The sequence below is a fragment of the Danio rerio genome, chromosome 24 (assembly GCF_052040795.2).
Source record: "Danio rerio strain M-AB ecotype USA chromosome 24, GRCz13ab, whole genome shotgun sequence".
NCBI lineage: Eukaryota > Metazoa > Chordata > Actinopteri > Cypriniformes > Danionidae > Danio > Danio rerio.
In genome coordinates, this window is record NC_141044.1 from 25,045,301 (window position 1) to 25,067,819 (window position 22,519).

Consider the following 22,519-nt stretch of genomic DNA (forward strand, 5'->3'; position numbering starts at 1 on the left):
TGATCTTACTTATACATATTCATCAACAAGGGCTGTGCGTCATGACGAACCTCAAATGGACACCTCCTATTGGTTCGCGAAAGGAAAAAAACGTTATTATGGTGATTAAACCCCTCCCCGCCGGCAAATATATGCTCGACATTGATAAACAAAGGACATTTACTGAAGCCAGGTGAAATCCGCCGGGTCAGTTGCTGCATGCGAGTCCCACACAGGAGAAGCCCAAACTTGACAGCGCAGGGTAAAACCCGGGACAGCGAATGAAGAAACACCTTTTGCTTCACTTCACATATAGAGGACTAGTGAGAAAAGGGAAAAAGAGTAAAAGAAGAAAATGGCCAATTTTAATTTGCGTAAAGCGGAGCCCAAAGACGTGCCTGACATATTGCGACTCATAAAGGTAGACTTGTACGATTTATATATATATATATTCGGACTACAGAATATTCTGTCGAAACTTCTCTAACAAGTGCATAAATATTCCCGTTTTGATGTCCTCTCCTAAGTACTAATTTAAAAAGTTATTGTCACACTTATTTTGATTTATTATGTTCAAATGGTTACAAAATATCCAAATATGCCCTTCTGTGACAACAACCCCTATAGGCCAACCGCCTACAGGACTTGGTGTTCGTCCAACAGAGTTCTGAAAGCATCTTTTCTTTACTAACTTCTGCAGGAACTCGCGAAGTATGAAGAAATGGAAGACCAAGTTCTTATAACTGAGAAAGGTGAGGTCCGTCAGCGTGTCTGATGTGATATCTGATCAATATTTTGCCCACAGTTACAACAATAGTTTTGTGTTTAGATCTGCTCGAGGACGGTTTCGGAGAGCACCCGTTTTACCACTGTGTGGTCGCAGACGTGTCAGCCGAGCATCAGAAAGTCGAAGGTAAAACACTACTTTAACCTGTTGAATATCCAAATAGTTCGTTTTTTTGGGGGGTTCACTAGAAGAAGTTTGTTATAAATAGCTTATGTTTTAGCTAAATGTTTTAAAATACGTATTTTACTAAAATACTTATTTTTACTTACAGTACTTTAAAAAAATTGTATGCATGTGAATGTCTTTTTTTTGCCAAAATAATTAATAAAAACTGTAATCCACTAGCTTAAAGGGGTAGTTAACCCAAAACAGAAAGGTCTGTCATTATATACTCACCTTTCACTTGTCAAAAAAAAAAAAAAAAAATACAAACAAATAAAAAAATAAATACATTTAAATAACCTGGCTTTAAGGGATAGTTCACCCAAAACATAAACTTGTCAATATTTACTAACCCTTCACTTGTTAAAAACTTGTTTCAGTTTCTTTCTGCTGAACACAAAAGCTGTAACTATTGACCTCCATAGTATTTGTTTGTTCTACAATATAAGTCAGACGGTTACCAGTTTCCAGCTTTCTTTAAAATGTCTTTTTAACTTAGCAGGAGAAAAAAAAGTGTATGCAACTTGATGTGTAAATTTAAATGTTTGGTTACACAATCCCTTTAATAGGACTACCAAATATAATACGTGTCAGATGCACATTAACCCATGTGTGCTGTTGGGGATGTTTTCATTCACTCTGGGGTGATTTTGAGTCTTAATTTGGCCACAACTTTCTCTGCGTTTCAGCAAATGGAATGATTTTTGGTGACATCTTATTTAGACACATATTTTGGGAAAATGCTTTAAAATATTTTCAAAAATTCAATAATACACTCTGGCCAAATGTACTACCCTTTTGTTATGTTCTTGGCTTTTTGCCGAATTGACTCTCATTATAAGGACATTTTGTAATCATGCATTTTTGATTGTTGGTGGTTTTCCCTGTTGGGAAGAGGTAAATGTACAAATTTTTACTGTTGATCATCAGTTGCAGTGCAAAAAAAACTTATTTTCTGGACAAAAGTTATATCGTTGTATGAAGTATAGTGTGTGTGTGTGTGTGTGTGTGTGTGTGTGTGTGTGTGTGTGTGTGAAAGAGACCTTTGCGCACTTACCTGTATGTTTGAGAAAATACAAAAATAAGCAGCTGAGTTCTCGAAACATATAGTAGTACTTATATCAAGTGTATTTATGCACGCACACTATAATCTGCTGTTTTCCTACATAGAAAAGTCAGAAACTTTTTTGCACAGGCCTATCTAAAGAGTTCCTTCAACTGATGATCAACAGTAAAAATATAAAGATTTATCTCATCCAAACAGGGGAAAACACCAACGATCAAGAATGCACGATTATTTGGTGCCATGGCTTTGCAATAAAAATTTTTTTCGTTAAAATGGAAGTCAATGGGGCAAAAACAGCCACCAACATAACCAAAGGGTAGTCAATTTGAACAGTACACAAGTGTAATTACACTTAATATGTGTAGTTTTAGAACTTTTCTCTTATTTAAAAAAACGCACTTTACACCTGAAACATCCGTGTTGTTTTCTGCAAGTCCAAATTAATCAAATGACACAACTTTTTAAATAATAAAACTTCAGTCACATTGTTCTGCATTTTAAACATATTGGATAAATATTTGTCACACTTTATTTTGCAGTGTAACTACATTTAAAGTCCCCAGGAAATCAAAACTAATCATAGGATTTTGTTAGCTCACATTGCCAGTTTTGTGGTGAACAATTTATCTGTGCATGTCATTAAGAAAAAAATGTTTGCCCTTCTGATCTTTAATGAAAATCTGAAAATGCACTTCCTGTTTGTTTACAGTTAAATTATCATATTACATTACTTAGAGGTAATGGGCGTGGCTAACATATTTAATCAGGCTGGTTCAACTGTCAGTTTTGACAACAAACAAATGGTGAGGAGGAGTCTGTTAAGTTGTAATAACTCTTCTAAAAACCCTTTACTACATCCATTTAGCCCGCGATAAAAACAAAACAAAACAAGCAATGCCCACTGTTTGCTCATTTACAATTCGGTTTCTCTAGGAACTGTGTCACAATACTAAAAATAATGATCACAGCTTCCGGTATTTTGGGACTAAGTACCAAGTAATATTAATTAACTAATCAATGTCCTTTCTAGATGGTTAGCGCTAGGTATAGTGTTTTCATATAATTATGTATAATTTATTGTTATTACTATAGCAAGTACATAGTGTAAAAGGTGTTAACCAAATATTTGTATCATGAATATTTGTGCATGATCAAGTAATACAACTGTGTTCACCTATAGGTTATTCTGTGATTGGATTTGCAATGTACTACTTCACCTATGACCCGTGGATTGGCAAGTTACTGTACCTTGAAGACTTTTACGTCATGAAAGAGTACAGAGGTGAGGGTTGTGTTCAAATACATCCCTTACAATACTGTAGCCATTTCCTGAAGTCTCTAATATCATGCTTCACAGGTTTTGGAATTGGATCTGAAATCCTGAAACACCTCAGTGATGTGAGTTCTCTTTCACTTATAGTTTTAAGACACTAATCTATACCAAACCTGTTAACCGCAAACATAGTATAGGGGTCAAAAAAAGAGACGTCAGCTTAGTTTCTGCAGCAAAGAACATCTATACTTCTTTCATAATCAGTTGAGGTCAGAAATATTAGAGAATTCTGAGAGAAATGTGTTTAAAAAAAACTCTTCTAAACATAATAGTTTTAATAAATCATTTTAAATAACTGATTTATTTTATCTTTGCCATGATGACAGTAGATCAGTAAATAATATTTTACTAGATATTTTTCAAGACACTTCTATACAGCTTAAAGTGACATTTAAAGGCTTAACTAGGTTAACTTGACGGGATAGGGTAATTAGGCAAGTTATTTCATGTTTTTTTCTGAAGACAATGGAAAAAGGGGCTAATAATTTTGACCCTAAAATGGTTTTCAAAAAATTAAAAACTTCTTTTATTTTAGCCGAAATAAAACAAATAAGACTTTCTCCAGAAGAAACAATATTATCAGACATGCTGTGAAAATTTCCTTGCTCTATTAAACATAATTTGGGAAATATTTAAAAATTTTTAAGAATTCTGACTTCACTGTAGATAGAGTATTATATACGTGCAATATGTATTTTGTTGCATAAACAAAAATGTCTTATTAATAAGCTACTGTTACACCAAATGACATTTAGAGCACATTAATCATAGTTTGCTATTAAAAGTGGACTATTATAGTGAATACTAGTTTGATGGATTTCTTATATATTTCTTATATGACCCAATTAATTTTGTATTGTCTTTAGATGTATTATTACCTCGCATTATCTTGAACAGCCGTTTTCTTTTGCAGACGGCAGTGAAGAATCGTTGCAGCAGCATGCATTTCATCGTGGCTGAATCCAACAAGACGTCCATCGACTTTTACAAGCGTCGCGGGGCTTCAGACCTCTCGCTGCAGGAGGGTTGGCGACTTTTCAGGATCGATAAAGAGAATCTTCTGAAAATGTCTGCTGAAGAGTGAGCTGGCCGACGGTCCAGTGTTCAGGGAGAACTAAAGACAGCTCACAATTTCTCAGTTTGTAGATCTTTAATTCAATATTTTAGATACTCTGTGTTATTGATTATATTAACAAACAGTAATGTACTCTAGAAGAAGTTTCTGTAGTACTTGTGTCATATTCTGTAGTGTATATGTAAGATTAGCTTATCAATCAGCTTTTTTGTATCCAATTCAATGTATTAAAAATCTAAACAAATAAATATTAAGAATTATATTTAAGTAATACCTTCAGGCTTTCCTTCTAATACAAATGTGAAATTCACAGTGGTAAAATTGGGACTGCTGAATGCACAGAATGGATCCTGGACGGTGCTGTAATTTGCAAAATGTCTCTTTGTTTATGCACAGACCAAATTCATGGTTTGTGAAATCGTAAGTTACTATAAAACTTATAAATTGGATCTTTGTTTAGTGACATTGAAAACGCTGGAGAAAGTGAAGCGAGCACCCATCTAGAAAGCTCTGGAAATGGATGTATAAGTAAATAAATATTCAGCAACATTCAGATTCGTACAGTACAAGTCATGCAGGTGATTCTGTCTTTCAGCTTGGTCCAAATGGTTGCTATTATAATGTGCATTTATATATAAAAGTACATTTATATAATTCACAAAACATCGCTGAATACAATTACAGTGAACACTGCCAACATTGTAATAGAGTAATAAATACCACCATACTGATCAGTACACCGATAAGAGAAGAGAATCCAGGTGCGAAGCAGGAACTCTTCATAAAATGAGCTGCTTTGTCTCAACTTGATTTTTGGCTGTCTGATTTCTGTGTCTTGTCAGCCTGTGAAGAAAACAGATAAAAGGTTATGAAGTGTTTATATCACAACTTCTATGATGCTTTTATGAGACCACTATTAGGTTACTCATTCTCAAATCAACCAAGATGTATTTGTACAGTATGTGACTTTTTTTTCAGTAGAAAGTTTTCAGCTAATACTGTTGTCCTTTAGGATTTATTAAATGCAAAACTATTTGTTTATTGACTCTCAAAGTGTTGACTCTTTTAGCTGAAATCTTCTTTGATTTACTACTGTAGAAAAAAGTTCACCTACATCTCAGATGGCCTGAGGAAACTTCATATTTTATTTCAGTTTTGGGTGAGCTATTCCTTTAATGTTAAATATATGTGCTGTCAAAATGATCTGACAGTTTTGGATTTGGACTCACTAAAATTTTGGATAGTCTGTTTTATTTATGTCAAAAAGTGTTTTTCTTTAGAACTTTCTATTAATCAAAACAGTATTAATCGAGCAATCAGCGGTGACAAGAAAAGCTTCTCACCAAAGTGCATATTTTTGAACATTAAAGCATTTTGTGTTTTACTATATTGTTTATCTTCGAAGTACTCACTTTATTCATTCATTTTCATTTTGGCTTAATCCGGGGTCACCACAGTGGAATGAACCACCAACTTATCTAACATATTTTATGCAGCGGATGCCCTTCCAGCTGCAACCCATCACTGGGAAACACCCTCATTTACACACATACACTACAGACAATTTAGCATACCCAATTCACCTATACAGCATGTCTTTGGACTTGAGAAAACCCACGTGATCACAAAGAGAACATGCAAACTCCACACAGAAACGCCAACTGACCCAGGCGAGGCTTGAACCAGCGACCTTCTTGTTGCAGGGCAACAGCACTACCCACTATGCCACCGCGTCACCCAGTACTCACTTTATAATAAAGCTAAAATGTCCTATTTGACCCTGAATGTAAAGGATTAAAAGAGTTTTATATCTGTTGTCTAGAAGTTGAGATTTATAGTGAATGCAAGTAGTATTTTTGTTACGTAATTAACTTACTAAGGAATAAAATTACTTTTTAGACTAAATAATTTAAAAAGTAACTAAAATACAATTGCACATCTATGATGCCAGTCTCCCGTTTCACCAAATCCCAAAGATGCTCTTCTGGATTGAGCTCTGGTGACTGTGAAGGCCATTTGAGTACTGTGAACTCATTGTCGTGTTCAAGAAACCAGTCTGAGATGATTAGCGCTTTATGACAGGGTGTGTTATCCTGCTGGAAGTAGGATCAGAAAATGGGTGCACTGTGGTCATAAAGGGATGGACATGGTCAGTAACAATACTCAGGTAGGTTGTGCCATTGACACAATGCTCAACTGGTACTAATGGGTCCAAGTGTGGCAAAAAAATATCCCCTCCACATTACACCAGCCTGAACCGCTGATACAAGATAGGATGGATCCATGCTTTCATGTTGTTGACGCCAAATTTTGACCCTACCATCTGAATGTTGCAGCAGAAATCAAGACTCATCAGACCAGGCAACATTTTTCCAATCTTCTATTGTCCAAGTTTGGTGAGCCTGTGCAAATTGTAGCCTCAGTTCCTGTTCTTAGCTGACAGGAGTGGCACCTGATGTGGTTTTCTAATGCTGTGGCCCATCCACCTCAAGGTTGGAAGTGTTGTGTGTTCAGAAATGCTCTTCTGCAGACCTCGGTTGTAACGAGTTGTTTGAGTTACTGTTGCCTTTCTATCAGCTCAAACCAGTCTGGCCATTCTCCTCTGGCCTCTGGCATCAACAAAGCATTTGCGTCCACATAACTGCAGCTCACTGAATATTTTCTCTTTTTTGGACCATTCTCTGTAAACCCTAGAGATGGTTGTGTGTGAAAATCCCAGTAGATCAGCAGTTTCTGAAATACTCAGACCAGCCCATCTGGCATAAGCAATCATGCCATTAAAGTCTCGGTTTGAACTGCAGCAGATCATCTTGACCATGTCTACATTGGTTTACATTGTGTTAACGAGCAGTTGGGACAGATATATCTGATAAAGTATCTGTGTGTATGTGTGTGTGATTATGTATATACATATATTAAAAATGTACGATCATCCTTGGTGAACATACAACACTAAACACATACAAACACACACACAAAAAAAATAAATAAAACTAATTTAGAAGAAACTCTTGAATACTGCTGTATATCTGAGAAGTTTTCTATGGGGTTTGTTATAATAAATTAGGCTTTAATTCCTTATTAGCCATATTACAGGAAAAATGATGCATTTCATTCTTTAATATCCCGTTCTTTTTATATTTTATATCCATCTTCAAAAAAGACCCAACCTTTTTGATTTAAACCTTATTTTAAACCTACATTCGCATTGTATTCACTCTGCCTCAGAACATATAAAAAAAGAAATCTAGTACAAAACTGTGCCAAAATATCAGATTTCTCCTCACTTTGTCCTTGGAAGAAGATTTTCCTCTCAGCAGCTCCTCCAAAACAGCTCGCCCCTCTGAACCCCACGAGTACATGTAGTCCTTTGTGGTCTATTTAAAAAACAATCAATTCAAATGACAAATAATTAGTGGCATATATCAATCGTGTGCATTTTTAATAAGTTTAAAACAATAAAGCACATTAATGTTCGTTTCCAGTGCTTTTGGAGCGAGGCAGGGAGTAGTCTATTATTCACTTTAATTGAGTGAGCTTATCCGTGGAAAAATTCTGAAAATATCCCTGCACTTTGTACTTTTCCATTAATGGATGGTCACACAGGAAGAAAAGAGGAAGGAACAGTGACTATCTGAACACACAATTCACAGGCTGAATTTCCTGCAGATTAGCGCAGTTCAAATCCCAGCAACACTCATTTATTTAACAGCAACTATAAATAACTATATCTCAATTAAATACAATTCGGAGATGCATATGTTACACAAAACAGAACTTAAAAACTTAGAAACATAATTACCTTTATAGATGACAATTAAAAAGCATCCAAAAAACTAGTCATTATTAAATTACCAACAGCCAATATAACTCAGCAACACAGTCTTAAACAGCAGAACGTCTGACTATTTGTATTTTAGTGTATATACAAATTTGAATATGCAAATTGGCTGTAGGATGACATATAGATATAAATCACTGAGCAGTTGCATACGGGACAAAAGAATGCTACAATGTTCATCAAGCCAATTGCAATTGTTATAGAAGATCAACTATTTACAAAAGTGTTTAGTGCACTTCAATAGTAATAAGGATGAGGTTTGGAATAGTTTATTTATTTCAAACATTTTTTGAGTGTTTTGCTGTTCTGTTAATAATAAACTTCACTTTTTCCTTGGTCTAATATATTGTGTTTTAATAAATGGCTTTTCCCCCAGGAAATAAAAAGGGTGTCCCTCTATGATAATCCCCTTTTCCATATTTTCTTGGGAGCCCCAGACATGAGTAAAATAGTTGATGCTGCATCACTGAAAACATCAAGTACTGCTGTCTGTGCTGGACGTCCTGCTGAGAGACAACAACATACTTTGTCCATCTGAGGAGCAGAAGAAGAGTAAACTTGCCCTGGCAGCAGAGGCGGCGTGTTGTGGGTAAAACACAGAGGCACAGAGAGCCATCAGCCCAGTGGGAAATATCAGCCTTTTGACCGTGCTGCCTGTCCAGATAAAACACCACAATAAGAAGCAAAACTCTTGTTAATAACACAGAAAAGACATTAGATTAAAGACCTCTGGCGATTAGTAAGAATCATACATTTTGCAAAAAAAAGGCCCAGGATTCCAGAAAACCCAATGACGCCTACACTGGGGTAAAACTCAGATGGAGGGTCTTTCAAAAATGTAAATATATCTGGAGGATATAAGAAAAGCAACAAGGCTTTATGTTAGCACATAAACAGCCGTATTTGGTCAAAAAAATAAAATAAGATTGTTGCATTAACATGAATACAATACTATTAAAATAAGACATTTACCGTATGAGAGAAAGTGTAAACATTAATAAGAATAAATATATTAAAATTTTACATTCAATAGAAAAATGGGTTTAATTAGTTAAAATAAATAAATTGAATTAAAGAAATATAGACAAATAAATTGTTTTATTACAACTATAGAACACAAGGTAGTTTGTGGAGAGGAAATTTGTTTGGATGTAACATGGTCTGTAATTTTTAAGAACTTAAAAACAAATAAATAATAAAAATAAATATATTTATTTATTTACAATTATATATATATATATATATATATATATATATATATATATATATATATATATATATATATATATATATATACACACACACACACACCGGCCACTTTATTAGGTACACCTGCCCAACTACTCGTTTATCAGCAAATCACATGGCAGCAACTCAATGCACTTAGGTATGTAGACATGGTCAAGGCGATCTGCAGCAGTTCAAACTGAGCATCAGAAATGAGATTTAAGTGACTTTGAACGTCACATAGTTGTTGGTGCCAGATGGGCTGATCTGAATCAACGTTGGACAATAGAAGATTGGAAAAACTTTGCCTAGTCTGATGAGTCTCGATTTCTGCTGCAACATTCAGATAGTAGGGACAGAATTTGGCGTCAACAACATGAAAGCATGGATCCATCCTGCCTTGTATCATTTGTTCAGGCTATTGGTGGTGGTGTAATGGTCTGGGGGGTACTTTCTTGGCGCCCTTTGGGTCCATTAGTACCAATTGAGCATCTTGTCAATGACACAGCCTACCTGAGTGCTGAGCTGTTGATGACCATGTCCATTTCTTTGTGACCACAGTGTACCCATCTTCTGATGACTACTTCCAGCAGAATAACGTGCAATGTCATTAAGCACGAATCTTCTCAGACTGTTTTCTTGAACATAACATAACATGCCGGCAGCTAGCTCTCTGCAACTCTCATATGGTCGCCCACTGAAGCTAAGCAGGGTTGCGCCCGATCAGTACCTGGATGGGAGACCACATGGGAAAGCAAGGTTGCCGGAAGTGGTGTTAGTGAGACCAACTGGGGGAGCCCAACCTGTGGTCTGTGTGGGTCCTAATGCCACAGTATAGTGAAGGGTACTCTATACTGCTCAGTGAGTGCCGTCTTTCGGATGAGATGTTAAACCGAGGTCCTGACTCCCTGTGGCCTATTTATATATAGCCTATTTCCATCATGGCCTACTAACCATCCCCAAATCATAATTGGCTTCATCATTTTGTCTCCTCTCCACCTATCAGCTGGTGTGTGCTGGTGGCCCTATGTGTTGAGTGCCCAATGGCCTCCACAGTCACCAGAACTCAATTCAATAGAGCACCTTTCGGATGCAGTGGAACTAGAGATTCGTATCATGGATGTGCAGCCAACAAATCTGCAGCAACTGCGTGATGCTATCATTTGTGAACCAAAATCTCAGAGGAATATTTCCAGTATCTTGTCGAATCTACGGTACGCAGGACTAAGACAGTTCTGACGTCAAAAGTAAATTCAACCTAGTTAGGTGTACATAATAAAGTGGCCTGTGACCATATATATATATATAATGACTTATCAATGATAATAAGTTTCAATTTTGGGAAAAGAAGTAATAATACAATAAACAAAATTGTGTTCAAATAATTACATTTTTAGATTGTTGATTAAAATAAACATCTTATGAAACACTGAAAGTAGATTTAAATGAATTATAAATGTTGCAATTAAAATAAATATATACTACACATCTTGTATAACAAACAAGCAAATAATGCACAGTACATTCATACCCAGTACAATATTTTGAGTGGTATCCACACCAGGCTCAACTGTTTTATAGTAAGACTAGAATAGAAAAAAAAGAAAAAAAGTTACAGGAGATATTACAGGTTAATTCAATAAGATATCGCAACCAAACAATGTAAGTTTTATAATTGGGAAGCATCAAAAGATAAACAACATAACTTGCCTGTATTTTATCCACAGCAAACTGTGTCCTTTCCTGGAGGTTAATGAATTATGAGCAAACATGAAAACTATGAACTTAACAATATGAAATTTCTATAATGAATGAATTTTATATATTAACGTCCACCTTTTAAAGGCATACCTGACACCATGAACAATAAGGTTCAACAGACTTTCTCAGAGATGCCACACCCTGCTCAACAGGCCCGACATCAGGCTCCTCGTACCTCAGCCGCGGCTCAGGTGTGTCATACAGTGAGAGCTGAAAAATATAAGATTTTGTACAACACTGTCAAATTCAGGAAAATCAGCTTCTTGTTCTTCCCCAAAACAAAGCGTGCAGGAAGTACCTCATCGGTCATCAAGATGGCACTGTTTTCTTTGGCATTCTTTGTAGCAAAAACAGTGGTAGACATCAGGCCAAGGGCTCCGGGCACTGCCATGGGCAGAAGCACCTAAATAAAGAAGGCCAGAGAAAATAAATGTGAAACAAAGAAAAATGATAAATCTCTTGTATCCATATTGTTTAAATACTGGACCACACACAAGCACAAAAACTTTTATTTTAACATATGATACTCTGCAAATTAGTTTGATAATTAGGCAAAACATATATAACTGAAGTACACCACTCTCTAAAGAAACCTGAAAAAAGGTAAACAAAACATAAAACCTTATTTATAAGAACTTGACAATATTGTAGAATCCTATAAACCAGGGCTTGACATTAAATTAGCATTTAAGACTTTAATACTTTTGAAGGGCCTTAAATTTCACTACATTTATTTATCAACTTTTAATACTTTTTAAGACCCCGCGGACACCCTGTAATTTTAAAAATTGTGGGTCCTAACTTTGAAGTGTGCATTTTTAAAGTGACACCTTTGTTATGTAATGTATTCAAACAAGAAATCTAAATGAGAGACTCATTCGCTGCTCTTTAATCAGACTATTTAAATTATACAGTGAGGAAAAGGTTCATGAGATTTAATAACTTAATTCAACTTCAATAACCGCTATTAATCTCAATAGGCTAAACTGTTTGCTTATTTTGCAGCTTTTTCTAAAGTACACAATTCTATGCTTTGTAAATAATAATAATAACAATAACACATTACTGACCGTTTCAACTGTTTATTTACAATGAAACAGCTTTAGATGAACATATTTAGTTATTTGGGGTGATTTCTTTTTTTTTTTCTCTTCCTTTTTTCTCAATTATGACAATAACAGGTATGAAACATGTCCTGTCCAGCCCAGTAAAACACCTTGCGAGGGTCGTGCACACAAGAGATGTGATGCTCTGCGCTAATGTTTGAAAAGCTTGCGTAGGCATGTAAGCAGCATCGGTAGCCGTTTCCCTTTTACCATTCTTTGAACAGATGATGAGCGCATGATCATACGCATGATCATACCTTCATTCTCGAGTCACACTCGGTGTGTTTTCAGCATATTTTACAGTCTATGGTTTTCACCTACTTTCTTTTGCATGCACGTAATTTTTGTTTTTATAGTGTCATTTTCGGCCTATACAATAGCATTGCTTTAATAGAAAATTAACTCTTCATCTATGTATAGCCTTGTTAACTGCTGATCTGGCACCTTTAACCTGGACTGCGCATAATTTTATATATGACAACTGATTTTGTTGAATAAAAAGTGCATGAATGTAGTTCTGTATGCTTTTTGTAGGCAAGTATGCTTGTTTTGATGCATTATTAAAAATACCCCTGCTGAAAAATCCAGCTTAAACCAGCCTAAGCTGGTTGGTTGGTTTTAGCTGGTTGACCAGCCTGGTTTTAGAGGGCTTTTGACCATTTCCAGGCTGGTTTCCAGCTTGACCAGCCTGGTTTAAGCAGGACACAGCTGGTTTTGGCTGGGCTCCTAGCCTGGTTAGGCTGGTTTAAGCTGGTCAACTCCCAGCAGGCTGGAAATAGCTGGAAATCAGCCTGGAAAAGGCCAAAATCCCTCTAAAACCAGGCTGGTCAACCAGCCAATGCTGGTTTAAGCTGTTTTTTCAGCAGGGACTTGGATAAGAAATAATTTTTTTTTATTTTGGCAGGGCAAGTAAACTGAGGCCTGAAATTCAAGTTACATAAAAACTAATTGCAATGCAAGACAACCATGCTCATAATGCTCATGCGCATTAAGCAAATTCATACACAGCTAGCTCACAAGAACGTAAAATGGTTTTGTAACGTGGGATATAACAAAACATTTGAATCAAGCTATTTTAGCACGCCAAAGTCAAATTTATATAACGTATATTTTCGTAAACACTGTTATTTTATGTCAAGCCCTGTGTCGAACGTATTTTAAGCATAAAATGTAATAAAAAAACATTGTGAGACATAAGTTAGTTTCAGATCAATAAGCTACAGTTAGCATAGCTTCATCACTGATGTAACTAAGGTGTATGAACTGAGATGTAGCGCATCTTTTCAATAAACGCTTAAATATATTATCAGCATGCTTATAATGCACACCTGTAGAAATCATTTGCAAACAAATACACCACAGTACGCCCATTGACTGAATTCATATAATAAAAATGTGTGTTTACCTTTGCTATTTTCCCAAGATTTGACATCTTTCAGCAGCGCATCTGTCTGCTACGGCGTGTCTGTGAGGACAAAAGCCTCAATGCGTGTAAATATCTCAAAGCTTGTTTCTTAAAAGTTTATTTTACACTGTAAAAATGCAGGGTTCCACACAATTCATTCAATTAAGTTGTCCCACTGAAATCTCAAGAATTCTGTTGTTTCAGCTCATTTTAAATAAGTATGAACGAGCAAAATAAATATTTTCGAGTTAATGTTATTATTCATTTTAATGATAAAGCGCTTATCGAAATAAAGTGGATATAAAAAAAGATATAAATGTGCAATTACAAACATAAATAAAAATAAAAACATGTCCTTGGCAACTTTATCTAAAATTACTAACAATAAAAAATGTAAATAGGGCAACGCGTTGGCGCAGTGGGTAGTCGCCTCACAGCAAGAAGGTTGCTGGTTCGAGCCTCGGCTGGGTCAGTTGGCGTTTCTGTGTGGAGTTTGCATTGTCCCTGCATTCGTGTGGGTTATGGGTGCTCCAGTTTCCTGGTTTACCCCACAGGGTGCTCCGGTTTACCCCACAGTGCAAAGACATGCGGTACAAGTGAATTGGGGAAGCTAAATTGGTCGTAGTGTATGAGTGTGTATGGATGTTTCCTGGAAATGGGTTGCAGCTGGAAGGCCATCCGCTGTGTAAAACATATACTGGAAAAGTTGGCGGTTCATTTAGCTGTGGAGACCCCAGATTAATAAAGGGACTAAGCTGAAAAGAAAATGAATGAATGGAAAATTTAAATAAATAAAATGTTGCATTTAAACAAACTAAAAATACCAAAAGCACATGACAAGACTACTGTAACTTCATCTAACATTAAAAAGCTGAATCAGAATATTGATGTAGATTATAATAAAACAACAATTTAAAAGAGCAATTCAGTTTAGTTCAGGGCTTTAATAGTACACTTTAAGCAGAAGAAATCATGTGCATTTTTACCTTGACAAAAAATACAATTTTAGTCTATTTATTTTAAACAGCCCTATGTTAACACCAAAATACATCAGTTTTACTAAAAAAAGAAGGAACTTAATGAAATAATCCTAAACAGATTCATTTATTACAGTTAGCCAATATTCATTATATAGACTGTAAAATATTCTTGGCGTAACAGTGGCGCAGTGGGTACTAGCACAATCACTTCACAGAGAGAAGGTCGCTGGTTCGAGCCTCGGCTGGGTCAGTTGGCATTTCTGTGTGGAGTTTGCATATGTTCTCTCCGTGTTCATGTGGGTTTCCTCTGGGTGCTCTGGTTTTCCCCCACAAGTCCAAACACATGCACTAAAGGTTGGGTAAGCTAAATTGTCCGTATTTTTAATACATTTGCTGGATAAGTTGGCAGTTCATTCTGCTGCGGTGATCCCAGATTAATGAGGGGACTAAGCCGAAAAGAAAATAAATAAATGAATCAATGTAATATATACTAGTGACTAATAACTAGAAGTTTTTCTCTGATTAAGGTCTTTTGCATTTACAGAAAAAATGGATTTGGAGTTGCTTGAAGTGAGAAGCCTGTAAATGTTAAATCTCTTTATAAAGTGCAAGAGAGACCCACCAAATAAACAAACACTTAATACTTGATTGGTGGTAAAACCACGTTATCTTTAGGAATGAGTGGAGCTTGAAGAACAATTCCAAACTTCTCCCTCAACAGCTCTGTGATTTCTTCATCTGAAAGATCTGTTATGGTTCTTGATGCATGTTCTCCATCACTTGAGCCCAAACTGCTTATAATCAGTCTGCGGCCCATGATGGTGATTCTCCCGGTGGGCAACAACAGTGAACAGAGAGACTTACAGAAAAAAAGTGAGCTAACAGAACTCTGATGGTAGTCACACATGGCTCTGAAATCAGCTCTGTCTCGAGGCTCCAGAGTGAACTTATACTGTTCTGTCCAACATTCCCCACCAATCTCTGACTTACTTTCCATGAAAATCAAGTTTCCTTCAGATCTGAGGCGATAAACGCCGTGGCTCTGGATCTGAGGACTGTCAGTCTCAAGAGAGAGAGGAAGCTGGAATCCAGACCCAAACCCAACATCGCAGAGCCACCTGTGTTCATCCACCTTCACCATCATGAGGAAGTGGTCAAATGGAGGTCCGTAAACTCCGGTGAACCGATTTCTGACCTGTGCCGAGAGCAAAGTGACATCATAACCCATCTGAGACAGCAGCCAGGAGAAGAGTCCGTTAATCTCAAAGCAGAATCCTCCACGATGATTCACCACGATTTTTTCATACAGAAGTGGCAGCTCCAGCCTGACCCGACCCTGGGTGTGAATGGTGAGGTTTTCAAAGGGAACCGTCAGTAAGTGGTTCAGGTGTAGATATCGCAGAGTCTCCAGTGTCGGGGGACATGGACCAGAACAGCCGATACGAGCCAAATACCTTTGAACATCCATCATTTAGCAGTGTAGCTATTGTTTAGCTCAATTACTTTAAATCCAAATACAGTCGAAACAGCAGCACAAAGATTAAACTTTAGACAACCTCTCAAGCTAGCTTGCACAGGCTGTAAACTCGGATTGTACTTTCTCGGAAGTCCACGTCTCATGCACACGACACGAAACATGTCATCGATCCTCCCTTAAAATGTATAGCAAATAGCCTTAAAACCTGACTGAATACTCAAACTATGCTGAATGGAAAAAACGAAAGTGGAAAATACGGATATTAAAACAGACGCGAAAGAAATGTTGCCAGATATTACGAAAAAAGTAAGTTGTTCAAAAAATTCAAGAGAAGCAAAATGAGCATGGCTGTAAATGAACTGAATGTTTTATTTATTTTTTGACAATGTTTTTTTTACTGATGATTTTCTGATATTTACTTATATATTTCAGGCATTTCAACATTTTCGTTTTAAAATGTCAATAGTTTTTTAAAAAAATATATTGTTGAAGTGTATTTACAGCTACACCTTGCTTGTTTTGACAAATTATTAAAAAACGTGGCTAAGAAATACTGTTGTGTTTTTGTTTTGTTTGCAATTGATTCCTATAGTCTGAGATTATACACTTTAACTACAGTTTGCATAGCTTCATCACTGATGTAAATGTATGAACTAAGTTGTAGCGCATCCTTTCAAAAAAGCCTAAAAATAATATCAGAATGCCTAAAATGCATGACTACAGAAATCAATTGCAAACTAAAACCCAACAGCATGTCTATTAACTAAATTCATGTAGCACATAGACCTCAAACTTAATTCCTGGAGGGCCGCAGCTCTGCACAGTTTTGCTCCAACCCTAATTAAACACAGCTGATCCAACTAATCAAGGTGTTACTAGAGGCCCAGTTTACACTAGTACGTTTTGGTTTTAAAACGCATTAGGTTTGCTACGGTTACGCCATTTGTCCACAATCTCCCAGAGTTTTCGAGTGCCAAAAACAGAGGTTGTTGAAAACGGTGAGGAGGCCATTTTAATTTAAAAACACTGTGGCTCAGTGTTAGTGTGGATAGGGGAAAATGGAGACATCTGAAAATGGATGCGTCTGATTGGGGCTTTTTCCTCAATATTAAGTAGCCTACACGAAGTTCAGTCTTGCATCCTGTCCTTGTAAGTTCAGACTTTGCAAGTTTGATATCGAAAACAGACTCCCGAGAACACGTCAGGTGAATCTTCAAAGAGAACAGTGTACTTTACAACCTCATTCACGCCACCCTGGCTATGTTGTTTCACTTTCTTAACAATACAATAAAAAACATGATATCAGGAATGGCCTATTTTCATTTTGATAATAACAACTTAACAGACACCAAAATAGCTGCATATTTAAGTTCCAGTTCAAGTAGCTTTATTGGCATGACATTCAGTACAGTATTGCCAAAGCACTTCAAATATGAAATCTATTAAAACCATTGAAAAAATAATATTACAGATAAGATATATAATGACAAAAAACAATACATTTGATAAATATAACAACAATAATAATAAAAAGTTACTAATTATTTAAATAAGATACAGGAAATTACATTAACCATTTCTAATTGTGTGTAGGGTGTATACATATTTTGCAGCTAGTCTAGATGTCAATTCGTCCTCTCCGAGTACATGGTAAAGTTTTTCTGAGTCATTTAAATAAAAATAAAAAAGAACTGATCAATGTTTCAAATTGGGGGAAAAAAATTTCTCTAGTCATGGTGTATTTGGGGCAAAACAGAAGGAAGTGTGTTTCATCCTCTATTTGGTTTGTATCACACTGTTTACATAATCTCTGTTCTTTAGGAGTACAGGATTTTTTATGTCTGCCTTTTTCTATTTCTAAGTCATGATCACAGAGGCGATATTTAGAAAGAATGTGCTTTTCTTTTAATTGTTTTAATGATAAATAATTTGCCAACTGTGTGGTTCTGTTCAGGGCCGAATAACATTGAAGTTTAGTCTGGAGGTTTAATTCAGTTTTTAGTTTTACATCATAATTATATTTTAATGTTTTGTCAATTTGTTTGTGAAGGTTTTGTTTGGGGAGGGGTTCGGTTTGTGTTTTTTTTTTTTCAGTAGTTCAGATACCAGTGTGTTTAGAGGATGAGACACTGTAGGTTTTTCATTAGCCAGAAGGGTATGAAGGTAAATCCGTTGCGAAACTCGAGAGCTTGCAAATGTAAATGTGAGCACTTGTGATAATAATATTTGTATGTGTAGGTTGAAATGTACACTTATAGCTCTGATGTGAACAGCTGAAATCCTCGATTTGCACACACACACAACAATCCACACACTTGTGTTTTAAATTGGAAGTTGCAGATTAATAGTTGTGTATTTGTAAAATGTCATTCACAAATACAAAGTGACAGACACACGTGTGCAAGGCAAATTTGACTGCATCTTCGCTCTACAACCACAGGTCGGCACTCACAACCTCTCAGATTCGTCAGTACAACTACAAATCTCCCGCGCTCTGACTTTTGCTACACATCTCCCGCGATCTCTGTAGCAGAACTCATCTGTGCACTCGCAGATGCAGAGGCGTGAGCAGCGCGGGGCGGGGGAGGGGCGGGGCTGGTGTAAAGCTGTTTGATTGGCTGATGCCTGACCAATGAACAATGCCAGCAGCCAACAGGACTGAGGTGCAAAATAATCATTTCCCACGATTATTTCATTAGTTAGGGTTTATTTAAACTCTTTTCTGAAGAGATTCTTGTTAAAAATAATAAATTCTGTGGAAATGTACATACCAGTAAAAGAGCAGCAAAGCCAGTTTATTGGCTAGAGCCAGCCAATGAGATAGGGCGTTTCTGTTTGTCAGGACACAGGGCAGCTCACGTTGTTGGAGGCCTCGAGCAATCAGAGGGTAAGTTATGATTTTTAATAATTATCTATATGTTCAATACTGTTAGCTAAGCTAAGGACTGTGCTGGGTGCTTCTCTTGTTTGTTTTTTTTATATAAGAAACAGTTATGAGTTATCTAGGAGCTGCTTTCAATCATGTTATATGGTTCTAAAGATACGATTCAACCCACATGAAATAAGAAGTTGTAATAGTATTTATAGTAAATAATAGTACGTTTTTGAACCATACTAACTATAGTAAACTGTATTATACAGTATATATTGCAGTATCTACAACTTTGTTAATGAATGCAACAGCACACTGTAGTATTAACTAGCATGAACTGTAATAAATTGAAGTATATTTACACACACACACACATTAATAGCAATTAAAAATAACACTAGGCGTTTCAGTTTCTTACAGATCATACCGGTTTTTGTTATTATAACCTGCATCATATCTATCTATCCATCTATCTATTTACATGTTTGTGTACAGTGTGTCCTTTATATCACTTTTTTAATTATGAACGTTACTAACTATAGGTTATTTCTCAGTTTCCTGTAAGGATGGAGTGACAGGAGAGATCAGCATGTTTCAAGTCGATGAGGAACTCAGAGAAGCTGCATAGCTTGAATAGGATGTTATTTATGTTAAAGATGACATGATGATCCAGCTCATCTACAAACACTTCAAAATGATTCAGATCATTCAAGAGGAAGCCGACTTTATTTTCTCTTTTTTCTTGCCAAGATGACTACAGATTTGAACAAAACACACACTCACCCACAAACACAACTTTTATTTTGATAATTGTTTAATGTAGTATTTTTACACTTTACTGTAAAGCAGGGGTGTCAAACTCAGTTCCTGAAGGGCCGTAACCCTTCACGTTTTTAGTTGCAACCCTGCTTCAACACACTTAAGTGAAAGTTTCAAACAAACCTGAAGGACTCAATTAGTTTGATCAGGTGTGTTTAATTAGGGTTAGAACTAAACTTTGCAAAGCTGCAGAGTTTGACACCTGTTCTGTAAGGGAATGTAATTTGTCAAATAAAATTTACAGTCCAAATAAGTGCAGTGCAAATGTCTAGTTACTTGTATTGAAATATTTCAGGGTTTTTCCTTGTTCATAATGAGATGGAGGTGGTAAATCCAACTTCATCATTACCCATCAAATGTTATCTCCTCTTTAATACTTTGCTCAAGCCTTAACTAAAGGTCAGAAAGCAAGCCATTGTGTAAAGCTGGTTGATGCTCGCTGTAATAGAGAGAGATGATGACTGTTCAGCTTATGTTGCTTAACCCTGCAGATGAGATGCTCAAAGTGGACCCTCTGCCGAGCGATGGACACTGTCTCCCTCACCTAGTTGCTCTTCCTTTGAACACACATATCATGTTGAAGGATGCAAGTTCTGGACCTAAATCAGATGTAATGCATGTAGATGTAAAAATTAGAAAGAAATGAAACTGCTTTAAAATGTATTAGGTTTTACATATAAATACGTGTTTTTAACAGATTTGTTTCAACTTGACATTTGCATAATAAATGACATTAGAATGTTTAGTTTTAAACACATAGCTATATTTAAATTTTTTAAAGTTTAAGCTATTTATATATATATATATATATATATATATATATATATATATATATATATATATATATACACATACATACATACATACATACAAGTATACTTCAATTTATTACAGTTCATGCTAGTTAATACTACAGTGTGCTGTTGCATTCATTAACAAAGTTGTAGATACTGCAATATATACTGTATAATACAGTTTACTATAGTTAGTATGGTTCAAAAACGTACTATTATTTACTATAAATACTATTACAACTTCTTATTTCATGTGGGTTGAATCGTATCTTTAGAACCATATAACATGATTGAAAGCAGCTCCTAGATAACTCATAACTGTTTCTTATATAAAAAAAACAAACAAGAGAAGCACCCAGCACAGTCCTTAGCTTAGCTAACAGTATTGAACATATAGATAATTATTAAAAATCATAACTTACCCTCTGATTGCTCGAGGCCTCCAACAACGTGAGCTGCCCTGTGTCCTGACAAACAGAAACGCCCTATCTCATTGGCTGGCTCTAGCCAATAAACTGGCTTTGCTGCTCTTTTACTGGTATGTACATTTCCACAGAATTTATTATTTTTAACAAGAATCTCTTCAGAAAAGAGTTTAAATAAACCCTAACTAATGAAATAATCGTGGGAAATGATTATTTTGCACCTCAGTCCTGTTGGCTGCTGGCATTGTTCATTGGTCAGGCATCAGCCAATCAAACAGCTTTACACCAGCCCCGCCCCTCCCCCGCCCCGCGCTGCTCACGCCTCTGCATCTGCGAGTGCACAGATGAGTTCTGCTACAGAGATCGCGGGAGATGTGTAGCAAAAGTCAGAGCGCGGGAGATTTGTAGTTGTACTGACGAATCTGAGAGGTTGTGAGTGCCGACCTGTGGTTGTAGAGCGAAGATGCAGTCAAATTTGCCTTGCACACGTGTGTCTGTCACTTTGTATTTGTGAATGACATTTTACAAATACACAACTATTAATCTGCAACTTCCAATTTAAAACACAAGTGTGTGGATTGTTGTGTGTGTGTGCAAATCGAGGATTTCAGCTGTTCACATCAGAGCTATAAGTGTACATTTCAACCTACACATACAAATATTATTATCACAAGTGCTCACATTTACATTTGCAAGCTCTCGAGTTTCGCAACGGATTTACCTTCATAGAAGGGCTTTATATTGGACAGACTGGGGGTCCGACTGATGCAGGTGCAGCCAGAACTGAACAGATCGTTTCTGAATCTCCAAGTTTAGCAGGTATAAACCCAGTTCTGCCCTGCAGGCAATGTTAGAGTTTGTTATGTTGTATTTACATTACATATTTGTTATGTAATGTTATATTTTTATGAGCGTCATCTACACTATATGCATATTTCTAACAAAATGGAGCCTATAACGTTTTTGCCTCCGTCATTTTCAGTAAAAAATTAAATACACCCTCTCTTTTGCTGAATGTCAGTTTTTATAACTAATAATGGCCATTATAAAAGTATAACGTACAACAAGTTTATACAATATGGGAAATAAAGGCAAGCAATCAGTCAATGGTACAAAATCAGTGTATGTGGTTACATAAATTAATATATTAACTTATTTTTGTACTCAGTTAAAACACATTACCTGAGAACAAGTAATAGATTCAAAACACCAAAGTTGGGGAATATGTCGTAGATGGGGACAAGACTAATTAAATATCATGTTTAACAAATACAGTAAGATTAGATCCAGTGGTAGATCCCTGATGAACAGTACGACTTGCACATGATGTGTGTTTTCAGCGGTGTAGTGCAGACTGAGAGTTCAGAAACGCTGGGAGAAATGCCAGTCGGGCCGGGTCGTTTACATTTT

The 22,519-nt window shown here is 36.2% G+C and overlaps 5 protein-coding genes across 8 annotated transcripts in view; 2 read left to right on the forward strand and 3 right to left on the reverse strand.

Annotated features, from left to right (window-relative positions):
• The window catches only part of tagln3b (transgelin 3b), a 66,399-nt gene extending 53,414 nt beyond the window's left edge, over positions 1-12,985 (reverse strand). The window contains exon 1 of the mRNA XM_087308922.1: positions 12,908-12,985. The gene's annotated coding sequence lies outside the window, so the exon portion shown is untranslated. The remainder of the gene's footprint in view (positions 1-12,907) is intronic.
• The window catches only part of ropn1l (rhophilin associated tail protein 1-like), a 193,175-nt gene that overhangs the window by 140,150 nt on the left and 30,506 nt on the right, over positions 1-22,519 (forward strand). The window lies entirely within an intron of this gene.
• On the forward strand, positions 158-5,443 carry sat1b (spermidine/spermine N1-acetyltransferase 1b). 2 transcript variants are annotated; one of them, NM_001093748.2, is given in 6 exon segments: positions 158-400; positions 680-731; positions 809-892; positions 3,175-3,276; positions 3,352-3,392; positions 4,241-4,669. In NM_001093748.2, coding segments are annotated over 6 exon segments (516 nt in total). In that variant the 5' UTR covers positions 158-334; the 3' UTR covers positions 4,412-4,669.
• apoob (apolipoprotein O, b) lies at positions 4,459-13,806 on the reverse strand. 3 transcript variants are annotated; one of them, XR_015524384.1, is made up of 9 exons: positions 13,743-13,806; positions 11,530-11,634; positions 11,322-11,441; positions 11,181-11,213; positions 11,002-11,056; positions 8,996-9,091; positions 8,769-8,897; positions 7,690-8,652; positions 4,459-5,245 (listed from the first exon to the last, which is right to left on the reverse strand). XR_015524384.1 is itself a non-coding variant. In NM_001005777.1 (9 exon segments), coding segments are annotated over 9 exon segments (660 nt in total). In that variant the 5' UTR covers positions 13,770-13,786; the 3' UTR covers positions 4,463-5,203.
• On the reverse strand, positions 15,364-16,158 carry si:rp71-1f1.4 (the record flags this gene model as incomplete). The annotated part of the gene is given in 1 exon segment (NM_001030221.1): positions 15,364-16,158. A coding segment is annotated over 1 exon segment (795 nt), but the record flags the coding sequence as incomplete, so codon positions are not given.